Genomic DNA, 15,177 nt, shown 5'->3' on the forward strand with positions numbered 1-15,177 from the left:
AATCGTCCTGTGTAATTGCAGGCAACGATTGAAAAATCGTTTGTGTGTTATTGATCGTTGATTTAGATCTGACCCTAAAAGTTTGTGATGTTTGTGACAGCCACCTGTCGCAAAGTTATCCCTTCAGTGGTAACCAATGAGATTGGCGCTAGTTTCCAGGGCCTTCACATGGCAAAATCGAGCAGCTGGGCTACTGCTTTGATCCATCATCCTTTTTTTTGGCTCTCCTATCCAGCAGTGGGTCTGCAGGCCACGCCTCCTCTGGTTGTCAATCATTCTGGAGGAGGCCGCAGCCTGAAGACGTAGCGGCTGGACGGAGAAGAGGATGCCAGATCACAGCAGCAGCGCACTAGGTAAGTATCTCTTGCTGTATGATCTAGAAACTGACAGTATTGATAAATGTATATCTGTGCTGTCAGTTTGCCTTTATCGATATCGGCTTCTAACCCCTGTTTACACAGGAAGATGTGCGGCCATTAAAGAGAAATTTTGAAGTCTGCTCTAAACACATGATCAGCTGTGAATCAGCATTTTCCCGATCCTCAGTTGATCGCTGTCCCTTTTACACAGCCAGATTATTGTCCACAGGAGTGTTACTTGCAACCCTCCTGGCCAATAATCGCCCCATGCCCTTTATTTTTAGCCATGTCTGTGTTCGACCACCTATTAGCTTACTTTACTCCACAATTGTGCACCAATACTTTGGAGCATTGTCATGCATTTAAACTATACCCATTTGTAGCCAATCCTCCATTCCAATGGCTATAGAGATACATTTTACTATGCTTTTTAGCTATTGAGTTATTTTTGGTTACTGAAAAATGTCAAGCAAAGGAAAGTCCAAAGGCAAATAAAACTCTGCATTATCTTACAGCTCTTTGTGCCGACACGCAGAGGTCACTGTCCTCCAGGCTGATGTTGGGTTCATGTCTCTGCCAGCTGGAGAAAGTCACTACTGAGCCGTCCGACCACTGAAACTCAATAGGATCCCAATGCGTAGAGCTCATTCCAATCCAGGCTTCACTTACATTTTCTGGAACAATGAGTAAAATTCAGCACCAGGTCTGGTTGTGGGAATAAGAACAATGACACAGACGAATAGGGGAGAGTGCTGGGATATGTATGGGCTCCTGCACACAACTCTACTATTATATTATTTAATTTCTTATGAGCTTAGGATAGATATTGGTATCTTAGGATAGATAGATAGATAGATAGATAGATAGATAGATAGATAGATAGATAGATAGATAGATAGGAGATAGATAGATATGTTTATCCCAGGCAGGTTTACATTAAAATATTGTAGATTTACCTACCACCTCTGCTGGAAGTTTGATCCAAGCATCCACTACTTTTTCAGTAAAGTAATATTTTCTTGTGTTGTTTCTGACCTTTTTCCGTAACTAACCTCAGATTGTGCCCCCTTGTTCTTATGTTCCGTATTCTCTCTCCTGAACCTTATTTAGTCTTTTAACATATACAGTGTAAAGTTTTCCATCAAGCCCCTCTTTCCCTTCATTTCTCCAGACAATACAGATTCATATCCTTCAGTCTTTCCTGATATGTTTTATGCCTCACCATTTTTGTATTATCTATATCTTTATGTAGGTGAGGTCTCCAGAACTGCACACAGTATTCCAGATGTGATGTCACCAGAGCTCTATACAGCGGGATCGCAATCTCCCTCTTCCTACTGGTTATACCTCTAGCTATACAGCCCAGCATACAATTATATATATATATATATATATATATATAGCCCAGCTTTTATATATATATATATATATATATATATATATGCAGGGCCGATTCTAGCTTTTCTGCTGCCTGAGGCGAAAATTAAAATGGCGCCCCCCCTCCCCCGATACTAGAATCAATTGTGTAGGAACTATTCTCACGCCGATACCTCAGCTATTGGTAAACTTATTATTTTCTCATTATGTATTATGATGTTCTGCAGAATCTCATCATGCACCTCAGCTGCTGCAGAACCTCATCATACACCTCAGCTGCTGCAGAACCTCATCATACACCTCAGCTGCTGCAAAACCTCATCATGCTACACCTCAGCTGCTGCAGAACATCATCATACACTTCAGCTGCTGCAGAACCTCATCATACACCTCAGCTGCTGCAGAACCTCAAAGCCTCTTACTTTATAAAGAACCAGTCAAAATATTTCAGCTGTAATTGTTGTACTACAAGTTCCAGCATATAGAGGGGTTGAGGATCCAGACAAGCTGTGCGCTTCATTACTAACTAGTGTGCACAGCATAGCAGCTCCACACTATTTAGCAGTGTAGTGTGGTATATAGCAGCACATGTGTATATGTACACTGTAGTATATTGTTGGAGGGGGTAGTATGTAGTAATGTGTATATGTACACTGGGGCATAGTGGTGCAGGTGGTATATAGCAGCACATGTGGATATATGTGTACACTGGGGCATAGTGGTGGTATATAGCAGCACATGTGGATGTATATGTACACTGGGGCCCCCAGGGTACATATATATCCACATGTGCTGCTATATACCACCACTATGCCCCAGTGTACACATATATCCACATGTGCTGCTATATACACCAACTGCACCACTATGCCTCACACTAGGGTATACAGTGGGTTATAGTAGTGGAGGGGGCTGGAGTCCAGCACAGGCAGGAGTAGCACACACTGACAGGATACCACAGGGCTTTGCTACTGTTATCAGCATACATCCTCTCACCCTGATAGGAATTAAGCTGTCACAAAGACGGATGATGTGTTTTCCAGTGTGCACACACTCCAATCTTCACACTCCACTGCCTGGACAGGCTCTGACTGAGCTCATACATGCACACGAAGCACAAGACAGCTGTAATGCCTGAGCTACAGATCTTGCTCTGGCTTACACATGGCTCCCTCCTGGGCTCTGAGACCTGGCCCCCACCCTCCAGACGACCCCTCCCCCCCCTACAAACAATCAGCACCCTCAGCCACCAGCCTCCCCCCTGCCCTGTTATCATACTCACTAGGACTGGGGAAAAGGAGGGATCAGCATATGGAACCGCTGTGCAGGCTCTTACCCAATCCTCAGGAAGACTGCCAGGTGACGTCACACATCACAGAGACGTAGCCCGGCAGTTCCTGGGGAGGGCGGTAGGGGCGGCCAGGCACTCAGCACTGTTAGGAGATCGGGGCTGCTGTAATTTTTATTAAGTTAAACTTCACTAAAATGACAGTGGCAGAGAAGATTCTGCCGCCCCCTGCAGGACCACAAGAGCTGCCGCCTGAGGCAGAAGCCTCACTCTGCCTCATGGCAGAAGCGGGCCTGTATATATGTGTATATATATATACAGCCCAGCATATGATTTGCTTTCCCTGCCACCTGGCTGCATTGATGACTCATTTTAAGGCTATGATAAATCACTACTCCTAAATCCTTTTCTTCTGAAGTCTTTGCTAACACAGAACTGCCGATACAATACTCGGATAGAGGATTCCTCCTTCCTAAGTGCATTATTTTGCATTTGGAAACATTGAACAGCAGTTTCCATAGTTTGGACCACTTATCTAGTGATGCTATATCATTTTCCATATTACTGACACCTGGGGGTAGGTCAGGGCTATAAAAATAAGTGATAAGAAAAATGGCTGAATTCATTCTCACCGTGATCAAGAAGATGAACTAGAAATTCCACATCTGCCAGTGAGTTGATGGCTATTAATTCTCCTCCATCCCTCTGACAGGCGGCAGATGCCTCAGACCAGCTCAACTCTTCCCTCAGGAGTCTACAACATCGCTGGTTGTACGGGATCCAGTCAGACTCGCACTGGGTGGGGTAGTACTTCCAGTTCTCTGTTATATTAGCCATGAAAATCAGAGAGCACACCATATCATTTCAGAATATTACTGCCATTACAGAGCATCACAGACAGTTCTATAAAATATTATTTTTATTATGAATAATTTTTGCCCATTTCATGTATTTTCCACAATATGGAATCCATTCTTTATTTTCCAGATTAGTGGTGTGGCTTATGGTATGATACGCGTACCTAGGCTTTCTTTCACCTGGGGCAAAGATTTTCTTGCATTAAAGGGGTAGGCCACCTTTACACACATTTTCACATTTTGTAAAACTCCAGTAATGTTTATGGTAGGGCTGATCAGTGTCTTTATAACACAGATCAATAATCTGCCAAATAGGCCTGATCGCCAAGGTATCACTCCCTGTAATAAAGCCCTTACACTAGTTCATACTTTTAGGGTCTATTTACATGTACAGAATCTTCAACTGGTGTCAGAAAGTTATATAGATCTGTAAATTACTTCTATTTAAAAATCTCCAGTCTTCCAGTACTTATCAGCTGCTGTATGTCCTGCAGGAAGTGCTGTATTCTTTCCAGTCTGACACGGTGCACTCTGTCCACCTCTGTCCATGTCAGGAACTGTCCAAAACAGGAGAGTTTTTCTATGGGGATTTGCTACCTTTCAACTCCTCCAAACCCTGACACATCCCTGAATTTACATTTAATATCGTATGGAGGTGGCTACAACTAAAGCAATGCGGAATACATGTTATAATCTTATAATTTTTCAATACCTACCATAGAGTTCATGTCGTCTTGGCGTGAGATACTTCTTACAAGCATAAGGAAGTCTGGATTCACATTCAGAGCTGTGCCATTTGTGTTCTCCTCCTGCATAATACGTCCCACAATGCCTCCTCTCATAGGACCATGGGATGGAATCTACGCCATTAGCATTACACATGTTGGTTACATGAAAACATATATTCCGTATCTTCTAACATGATAGCCGTTGGTGCCAGTTTTGGGATGTAAGCTTTACAAATGAGACTAGAGATGAGCAAATTGCTCATCTAAAGGAAGCGAAACGCTGCGTTCGATCAGCGCTCCGCTCAGAGGTTTCCCAGGATTGGATCCAGCTTTTCCCGGCATCCTGGAAGGGGTGGCAGAGAGCGGAGCAGCACTGAAAGCCGGCAGAAGCACTTCGATTCGTTTAGATAAGCGATTCGCTCATCTCTAAATGGAACCATTAAAGCCAGTGATTATGATGCTGGGGCTGAAGAGAGACTTAGAGGAAGATTTATCAAACTGGTGTAAAATAGAATTGTTTTAGTTGCCCCTAGCAACCAATCAGATTCCACTTTTTCATTTTTCAAAGGCTCTGCGAGGAATGAAAGGTGGAATCTGATTGGTTGCTAGGGGCAACTAAGACAATTCTACTTTACACCAGTTTGATAAATGTCCCCCCTTAGGCCCTATTACAGTGATTGATAATTGAGTGATAATTGTCAGGCTGATTTGGCCGATTATCGCTCCATGTAATAGAGAGAATGATCAGCCGATGAAATGATCATCAGCAGATCGTTTCTTTAGGGCCAGACCTAAATCATCGCTACCTGTAATAGTAATGGGCGGCCGCAGACTGATGATTGTAGTATAAAATAATAAGGTATTAACTTGTCCTCGGGCCTTCCCCAGTGTCTGCAGCTCTGCTTTCTGTTCCACTCTCTGCACTGACAGGCCGCGGCCACTTAGCCAATCACTGGCTGAGACAGGACACCAGCTGCTAAACCAATCACAGGCCACGGCCGCATAGCCAATCACTGGCTGAGACAGGACACCGGCTGCTGAACCAATCACTGGCTGCGGCCTGTCTCGGTTGGCGGCCTGTCAGCGTACAGACCGGAACAGAAGGCAGAGCTGTAGACAACAAGGACACCAGGGAACGTGGTAAAGTAAGTTAATACTTTATTATTTTACACTAAAGGCAAGGGCTGCACAGACATCACTAATGAGGTCAGTGCAGTCCTTGCTGCCCAATAGTTGGCCTTTGTAATTGCTCATTAAATGAGGGCCAAACTAGCAGATCGGTGTTCATTTACAGTTTTTAATTGGGCCGTGTAATAGGACCCTAACATTTGGAGACCTCTCGTTTTGGGGAGGTGCAATGACTTTTGATCATACAATTGGGTAGTCGCATAGGGGCAGATGTAGATGATTGACACAAAAATAATTCAGAACACTTTCTTGTATTATATAAAATAGGCGCTACCCAGGGCTGTATTAACAGCTGCTGCTGCCATAGGCACTAAACCTGAAGACGCCCCATCTACACGCACCTATTGGCGATACCAGACCTGACCAATACCACCATACCCGCCACCCCCCTGGAAAGGACACCAGATTTACTGGCAAGTCTGAACAGGAGGAGGGAAACTAAAAAAATAAAAAAATAAAAAATTATTTTTTTCTGTCCCCCTGCTCCCTGGTGCTGCCCCCCTGCAAGGTGCTGCCCTAGGCACCGGACCACGGGTGCCTAGTGGTAAATACGGCCCTGGAGCTACCACCATTATTAACTAGTATCCAATCATTAAACATATCAGTGTATATAATATAACCTCATACCTGTTTTCCAGTTGATCAACGCCAAGGCCGCTCCATCTGACCATTGCCAGCCGCCTAATCCATCCAACTGGTTAAGGCCAATCCATAACATGATGTCTGCATCCTTTAACCTCTCTACATTGACCATGAAGAACAAAGAACAGCTTTTAGAGGGTATCCAGACTTATATTTATGGCCTATAATCATAACTTAGTACAAGCATCACATAAAAGGGGGGATCAAATAGGCAGGGGAGATTTTCAGCGAATTTGCTACTACTCTGGACAGTTCCTGACATGGACAGAGGTGGCACCAGAGAGCAGTGTGTCACACTGGAAAGAATTTACCACTTCCTGCAGGACATACAGCAGCTGATAAGTACTGGAAGACTGGAGGTAGTTGCCAGGTGAGCTCCTTAGGACAGGGGAGATAGTTTTATTTCAGAGCTCTTGCTTTATAATGTAATTCCCTTTAAATATCACCTTTCTGATTAATATTCACTGATTAGAATAATTTCCATGTAAGTGGGGATTAGCATTTTGCTTCCTTACTATAAACACTGCTTGTTGTTTATCCCTTTATTTGCAGGAAGCCGGAGGCACATAGCGGAGGATTACACCAATCATTACACCGCCAGACACTTACCAGAGAGATAGTTCTGTTCTGCCAGATTGACGATACTTAGCAGGTCGCCCCCCTGAGCCTGACAAGACTCGCGGGCAGCTTTCCACGAGAGAACAGATTGTAAGTTGAACTGGTAGCAAGTAAGTGTCACATTGTTTGTCTCCCATAAAATATCACAGCCATCACCTAGAAGCAGGATAATAAAGGAAGACGTTTTATTATTTGTAGTAAATATCTACAGTATTTGCATAAATCGTAATGCTGTGCAAAGTCACACCTACTATGTGCCATTTATTATACTGATGTCTTCAAGAAATCTGTAAGGGGCTTCAAGAAATTTAGCTTAAAGGGGTTATCCGGGTAAAAAAATCTATATTCTAAACAATCCCCCTTCCCAATACCACCCTATGTCTAATATACATGTATAACCTATCCTGCACCCTTTCCCTGTTTTTTTCCTATTCTTATTCGCTCTGGATGTGTAAAATCCTCTACTCTGGGTCCACTCTGACCACGCTCAGCTTCCTCCCCCCTCGTAGTCACAGGACATTTGATCTCTCTGGTCTGGGGGCGGGGTTAGCTGTCTATTGACTTGGTAACCCGACCCCCAGGAGACATCATCTGCATCATCTCCATGCACCTGTGCTGCTTCCATAGACTTACATGTGTCCCTGGGCCTAGGTTTATGTAATATGAAAAGTTATAGTCCTATCTCTGCTTGCTGTCAGTGAAGGTAGGCATGTGTACCTGTCTTTGTGTCACAGCTCTGTATATTGTAAGAGTTATAGATGTTCTTAGAGTCTGGATGGAACTAGAATGTTTTCATTCACAGTCAGCAAGCAGATATTTAAACCTACAATACACCCCCACCCCCAGCAAACAGATGCCCATTACGCAGCCCATAGGTACACCACGCGTGCGTCAGCTCTGCTACATCAGCTAGCATGGAATACATACTGGGGTGATGCAAAATGAGTGAAAAAACTGTTTTGTGTTTACTGTGCAATAGTAGTGACAGCAGTGGGCAGGAAAGAAAGCTAAGGGAGCGAGTACACAAATGGACCAATCAGGGAAATGCATGATGGGAAATGTAGTCTTTTTCTATCTTGGTCATAAATCAGCTTTTAGAAAAACTTGTAATTCAGGAATGGCAGCAGCTAGAAAGACAGGAGATGTCTCCAAATACTCAGGGGGGCTTGATGAGTAAGACCAGTTAGCATTTAATTTTTTTGCTCTTAGGTGGATAACCCCTTTAAAGGGGAACTATCAGTAGGTTAGATAAATTCATCTATTGAGCAAGGGGCGACGAGGAGGAAGTTATACCTCTTACCTTCCTCCTCGGTGCTGTCCCTGTGCTGTAAGCAGTTTAATCCTAGGTCCAGAGCACCATTAGGGGCACTGCCCTGCCTCTGTACCACCGATTCAGCACACTGGCTCCACTGATTACCATTAGAGGGAGCGGGCCGACTGGTGCTCTGGGGGTAGGGCAGTACTCCTAATGGTGCTCCAGGCCAAAGGGCAAACTGCTAACTGCATGGGAACGGTGCCGAGGAGGCAGGTAAAAGACATACCTACATCCTTGATGCCCTCTGCTCTATAGGGGCAGATTTGTCTAACCTGCTGATTAGGGATGGTCCGAAACTGCTGAGGTTCGGGTTCGTATGAACCCGAACGCTCGGCATCAGATTCCCGCTGTCTGCCCGCTCCGTGCAGCAGGTGGATACAGTGGGAGGACCGCCTGGAAAACTGGGATACAGCCTATGGCTATGGCTGTATCCCAGTTTTCCAGGCGGTCCTCCCGCTCTATCAACTCTCTCCACGGGCAGACAGCGGGAATCATTACCGAGAGTTCGGGTTCATACGAACCCGAACTGAACTCAGTTCGGACCATCCCTACTGCTGATAGTTCCCCTTTGAGCTTCTACTTTTCTCTGTTCACATCCTTTAGAAACAGGCTTTACAGCAGCCTCAGCCTCATGGATATGAGGCTGAGGCGTATCTATGGAGTATCTATATACTGGTGCCACTTTTCATTGCACTCCTTTCTGTGCTGATAGAGGAGACTGATGCAAAGTGATGTGCACAGAAGATGAGGTGACAGAATGCAAAGTGTAAAATTTCAGATTTTATTTTTATAGCATGCATACTAATATGGAAAATTTGGGATAAAAATTAACAAAAATTCTTAAAAAGTATGTTGAAAATGTCCCTGTCATCATAACTTTCAAAATCTAAATCAACAGTAGATATGATATAAAGCAAGTTTGTAATTTACATTGATTTTTTTTTTTTTTAGTTATCATGGACAACATGGCACTTCCTTTTTTCTGACTCTTTTTTTTTCTAAAAAAAAAAAAACAGGAAACTGTCAAAAAACAGGAAGTCCTGTGTTTCCCAGGCCATCTGAGCCTTCACAGAGAGAAGGCAGTCATGTGACTGATGGACACATTGAGCCGTGACTCTCTGTACTGGCCGGAATTCCTGTGTTTAGCCTGTTTTTTTTTTCAACCAGCACAGGTCAGAAAATCTGCCTTCAGGAGACTGGACCTGGATTTCTGGTAAGTACAGCTTTGTTTTACAGCATGATAATAACAAAAATAATGAATGTATATTGCAACCTTGCTTCATTTCACATCTACTGTTGATTTCGATTTTGAAAGTTATAATGACAGTGACACTTTAAAGGGGAACTCCAGATAAGAAAATATTTAACCCTGTTCAATCCCTACCCATAATCTAAGCTTGTGTGTAATAGGTTTCTAGTACATGAATAGGGCCGTTTGTCGGCATTACATCCTGACGCTGCTCTTTCCAGGTCTACTCTGTCTCGACTCCTCTTACAGACCCCTCTCTTTCTGAGACAGAGGTCACATGATCTGTCTCTTCTATTGCTAAGCAAGCTGTAACACCTCATCTGTGGGGAAACAGCCTCTCCTGAGTAGTATAGGGTAAAGGAGACCCAGTTGTTTCATCTCTTTTTTTAATCTATCTATGTAGATGAATAGATAAACAGAAAGATAGATAGATACTGTGTTTACTGTGCAAATCAGAAGTAGATTGAGCCAGTGGTGGGCAGATACTACAAGACAGGGACGGGCACCCGGCAGTTGGCTCTGAGGCAGAATGCATGCTGGGAGATGTAGTTTTCTAGGAAGATGCCATAATGTAACACTTGGAACATTTGTAGAAGGTTGAATCTGGGGCGAGGAGCATCATAGACAAGTGGGAAAGGTGTGAAACAATCGGTGGGGAATCGGTAAGTCCACCTGTAGACACAACATGGTTGTAGATTGATAATAAAAACCATTTGTGAGGCTCCTGCAATATTTTATTTTACCAGCAATAAAAATGGTTACAAAGGTGAATATAGACAGTGCTGTGATTGTAGTCAGCAATAGTACAAGGAAGGTCATGTTAGTTACCAGGTGTAGGACAGTACCCCCATTGTTTGCCTGTGTCGTTGTTGCAGCACATGAGGACATGCCTGTTGTACTTAAATGGAAATACACATGGCTTGCCCATACTAATCCCTTTAATAGTTGTAAATCTGGTTACGTCCTTAAGGGTTGTTCAGGATTAGAACAACATGGCTACTTACTTTCTAGTCTAGACCACTATGGTGGCTAAGTGGGCTTTACTGTTTCACTGGTCTATCACTGGGACTGACTCCATGGGCATTTCCTATGTGTCAAGACGGAAGCCAAAAAGTGGAGATTGGCAGGGATCCAAGCACTGTCAAAATGGCAGCTGTAGGGGATCAGCAAGGTGAGTACTGCTTTTTAAAATTTATATACTGTATATTTTTAGATTTTATCCCACAGAACAACTTCTTTGTTCTTTGTTGATACCCCAAACATGGCTGGAATGGCAGTAATTGAGGCTCTTAAGGCGAGTTCACACAGAGCAAAACTGGCGGAATTTGCAGTGGAATCCCGCTAGTTTCCATGTCATACTGGCCATCTATAGGAGGCTCGCGCGCCTCCTCTCTCCGCGCGGAAGAATGGACATGTCAATTCTTCCTAGAGGAGAGGTGCGGAGAGCGGAGGTGCGCGAGCCTCCATTAAATGGCCAGTAGGACATGGAGACTGGCGGGTTTCCACTGCAAATTCCGCCAGTTATGCTCTGTGTGAACTGGCCCGAAGACCCTCAATTACTGCCATTCCAGCCATGTCCGGGATATCAACTGGGCCTTTATCCACCGTTCATTATATCCCACAAGTTGCCACAAAGGCCCAGTTGATATCCCAGACATGGCTGGAATAGCAGTTATTGAGGGTCTTAGGGCCAGTTCACATGGAGCAAAACTGGCGGAATTTGCAGCAGAATCCGCCAGCCTTCGTGTCATACTGGTCATCTATGGGAGGATCGTGCTCCTCCTCTCGCCTCTCCGCTAGGAAGAATTAACATGTCCATTCTTCCACGCGGAGAGAGGAGGCGCGCAAGCCTCCCATAGACAGTCAGTATGACACAAAGGCTGGCGGATTCCGCAGCAGACAATTCCACAGCGGAGTTTTGCTCTGTGTGAACTGGCCCTTAGAGACATAAGTAGACTCACGGGTTCTCCCTATGTTGGTACAGAGAAGGAGACTGCAGCGGTGTTGATGTAAAGTGCTGTGTCCAGTAACAGAAAAGGACGCTGGTTGACCTCAGGGAGATCAACCAAAACACCGCAGAGACACCATCACGTATCTCAATGTCAGTGTATTCTAGAACATTGCCCCCTGGGAAATCAAATATGCAAAAAAACACTGCAGAGACACCATCACGTGTCTCGACGTCAGTGATGGTGTCTCTGCAGTGTTCTTTTGCATATTTGATTTTCTATACCTATACACAGCATGGATAGATAACTGGCAATCAGCAGCTGGTGGGCGGAGTTTTCTGCTTCTCATGAATATCCAGGACTACTGAGCTCATGCACATAATGGAGAGGACTACGTATTGTTCATGTTATTCAGGAGGATATCTCTGGATCAGCTGCACAGAACAATGTAAGTGATACATCATTCTGTTCAGCTTCTCTGTCTCTAGTATATGCTACCCTGAGATAGGACAGCCTAATCCTACTGACAGAGTCTCTTTAAAGATTTCATCTGGTCTCAGGAGTGATATCTGTCTGACATAGTAAGGTGAAGCACATTTTCAAATATTATAGTCTATATAGTGAATCAGTCAGATCTCATGGCTTATTGGGGAGTGAAGTGTATGTGCTTCACCCGACTATATCTCGTGATCATAGTTAATAGTCAAAAGTTAATATCTTTACCGTAACGCTTTAATTGTCGCCCTATTTTCTATACAACCAGCCTATTGTTCACCATAGTAGTCAAATAGTTTTACTATACTGTTAGTGTGACACCATTAAGCATGAGAAGGTTACAGCAATCACAGACCATCACTAATAAGAAGAAGTCATTTTGTATAGAGAATAGTAACAGGATCATGTTGGTCAGTATGAGTTGCACTCACGGATCTCCTCGGGGAGTTGCGCAGAGGTGTAAGGCACCAGGATCCCGCATAGTAATCCAGTGATGGGAAGTAACAGGGCAGACATGACCCTGCTGCCACTGCCCAGTGCTGCCAACTTAATGCAAACTTGGAAGGACAAATGTAACCCGACAAAGTATAGTAGATGCAGCTGTTTTCCCACAGTCTGCCGGTTGGGGAGGTATGCCAGGGATGTGGGCTGAGTTATAGGAGCAGGAGGAGCTGGGATAATGGATCCTCTATGTATTGGCTGATCTGCTGTCACAATGTTTATTACTCTCACTGGCCATATGGTGCTGATATTTACTTGCAGGAAAGCTGGGCGACAACCAGGATGACTGAGGGTATAACTTATAAAGGGGTTGTCAATAAGACAATCCAGGCTCCTGAATGGAAAGTTTATGTAGTAGTACAAGGGCACAGCCCCTGCCGCTCTGTTACTAGACAGGATTGACATTCAGGAGACTGAGAAAGCTGCATGACAACCCCTGATAATAGTAATAGCAACTCCTGTTGGATGTTAGAAGAGCTTATCGGAGATGGAAAGTGAGACATACTCAGGATAGGTATTAACGGAAAGAATTTCTATTGTATTGTGTCTATGCACAAAACGAGCTCTGGTGCCATCTAGTGGCACAAACTATAATTGCTTCTGCATCTCTTTTGGAAGGACAGTCCCTACTTTTGACCCACCTCCCTCTGTCCCTCTGTCCCTCTGCCCCTTACATGTCCCGCATTTGGACCTAGGAATTAGGAACTTTTTATGTTGCTCTAGAAAGTGTCTGGTTTTTCCAAACTTGCATATTATTTCATCATGCGGTGCAAATTGGATGCTAAAAATTGTTATATTCAGATGAATCATGTGACATTATGGCCCCTGTCACACATGCAGATCATATGGCCCCATACACACATCTGTAGGTGTTACCAATCTGTTTGGGGGAAATGATCCCTGCCGGAAATAAAGAATAGGCCATTGTGCGTCCATATCACCTATATGACAGTGGGTGCAGTTACTGAAACACATAGCAATCCTGTCCGCAGTTGTGGGTCCACAATTACTGACAGGGTTACTGATGTGTAAATGAGACCTAAGGATGCAGTCACACATACAGGATCTGCTGCAGATTTGCAGATATCAATGTAACTAAATGCATCAATCTGCAGCAGATCCTGGATGTGTGATTACATCCTTCAATTATAAAGTATAGAAATGTCTGTAAGATTTTTCTAGACCAAACCACACGTGTCCCTCTTTGGCCATTCAAAAAGTTGGGAGGTATGCTTCTGCCTCTGCTGCCTGGATCAGACAATAGATAGACTTGACACAGAGCCTATGTGAACAACTTAGTGTGAACAACTGTCATATGTAATGGCCCCATAGGTCATCACACCAGCAGGGGACAGTGTGTTGCTCCACAGCAATGGCAGGATTGAAGCACTCAACATTGAGCGGATCTGTCTGCAATGTTACCTGAACCCTTGCCATTTGATTCCCTGTGGTTGCAGAAGTTGGATGTTGCCCTAGGGCTGCCAGGAAAACATGAATACAGTCTATGGCCTATGGCTGTATCCATGTTTTCCAGGACTCTCTAGGGTGGCATCCAGCTTCTGCAACCACAGAGAATCAAATGGCAAGCGCCAGTATCAGAGTGTGTCAGTGTCAGTCAGTGTCTGTCTCAGTGTCAGTCAGTCAGTCAGGTATGCTTCTGCCTCTGCTGCCTGAATCAGACAATAGATAGACTTGATACAGAGCCTGTGTGAACCACAATTCAGTGTGAACTCTGTGAATTCTGTCATATGTGATGGCTCCATAGGTCATCACACCAGCAGTGGGCAGTGTGTTGCTCCAAAGCAATGGCAGGATTGAAGCACTCACCAGTAACATTGAGGGGGTGGCATCCAGCTTCTGCAACCACAGGGAATCAAATGGCAAGCGCCAGTATCAGAGTGTGTCAGTGTCAGTCAGTCAGTGTCTGTCACAGTGTCAGTCAGTCAGTGTCTGTGTCAGTATTGTGTGTTTGTGTATGTTAGTGGTATCTCAAGTGATTGTGCATAGTGTGTGGATGATGGGTGCATAGTGGATATATGAGGGGCCCACTGGGGCTCTGTCACCCAAAGGCCTGTAAAAATCTGGAGCCGGCCCTGTTTATCGCTAAGGAAGATAGCATACTAATCCAGAACAGTCCAAGTTTCTTGTTTAATACACTGCTGTAAACAAAGTCAATGGCAGGACACATAATGGGTGCAATGACATAACAATTTTTTTCTGTTAAGCACCTAGAAATGATCTGGGCAGAGAAAGGGGGTGTAATGGAGGGGGCCTACTGTGTCTGGATGATGGACAAGGAAACTGGGTGAACTACTTGTGCCTGTCAATGGATTAAATGATTCTCTCTACCTGTGCCTGTCTGGGCTGTCTTGAGCCTGTGTGTGTTTCCCTGTAACTGTATTGTTCCAGCACAGGTGTGCCACTAAGTAACTCACAGAAGGGGATGAAAGAGTCTTTATTGTGTATTTTTCCCCACTAGGTGTCACTGGTGTACTTATTGTATGTATTGCACTATGCACAGCTGAGGGTTTCTTGGGTTAACAGTTTTATGTCACCTGCTATGTTTTATCCAATCACGGGTGCAAGCCCCACCAATTACTCTCTAGCTAAG

General features: G+C 44.3%; 1 protein-coding gene across 4 annotated transcripts in view; it reads right to left on the reverse strand.

Moving 5' to 3' along the window:
• Nucleotides 1-12,665, reverse strand: part of PLA2R1 (phospholipase A2 receptor 1) — a 58,269-nt gene extending 45,604 nt beyond the window's left edge. For 3 of the 4 annotated variants that reach the window (XM_069982784.1, XM_069982782.1, XM_069982785.1), the window contains exons 1-6: nucleotides 12,497-12,665; nucleotides 7,049-7,213; nucleotides 6,425-6,538; nucleotides 4,598-4,741; nucleotides 3,657-3,845; nucleotides 873-1,033 (exon numbers count right to left, since the gene is read on the reverse strand). In XM_069982784.1, coding sequence (XP_069838885.1) covers nucleotides 873-1,033; nucleotides 3,657-3,845; nucleotides 4,598-4,741; nucleotides 6,425-6,538; nucleotides 7,049-7,213; nucleotides 12,497-12,581 — 858 coding nt within the window. In that variant the 5' untranslated portion in view covers nucleotides 12,582-12,665. Of the gene's footprint in view, nucleotides 1-872; nucleotides 1,034-3,018; nucleotides 3,075-3,656; nucleotides 3,846-4,597; nucleotides 4,742-6,424; nucleotides 6,539-7,048; nucleotides 7,214-12,496 lie in introns of those variants that run through there. The other variant, XM_069982786.1, reaches the window with a different exon arrangement.
• Nucleotides 12,666-15,177: the final 2,512 nt, after the last annotated feature.

This window comes from Dendropsophus ebraccatus, chromosome 9 (assembly GCF_027789765.1).
Source record: "Dendropsophus ebraccatus isolate aDenEbr1 chromosome 9, aDenEbr1.pat, whole genome shotgun sequence".
Taxonomy (NCBI): domain Eukaryota; kingdom Metazoa; phylum Chordata; class Amphibia; order Anura; family Hylidae; genus Dendropsophus; species Dendropsophus ebraccatus.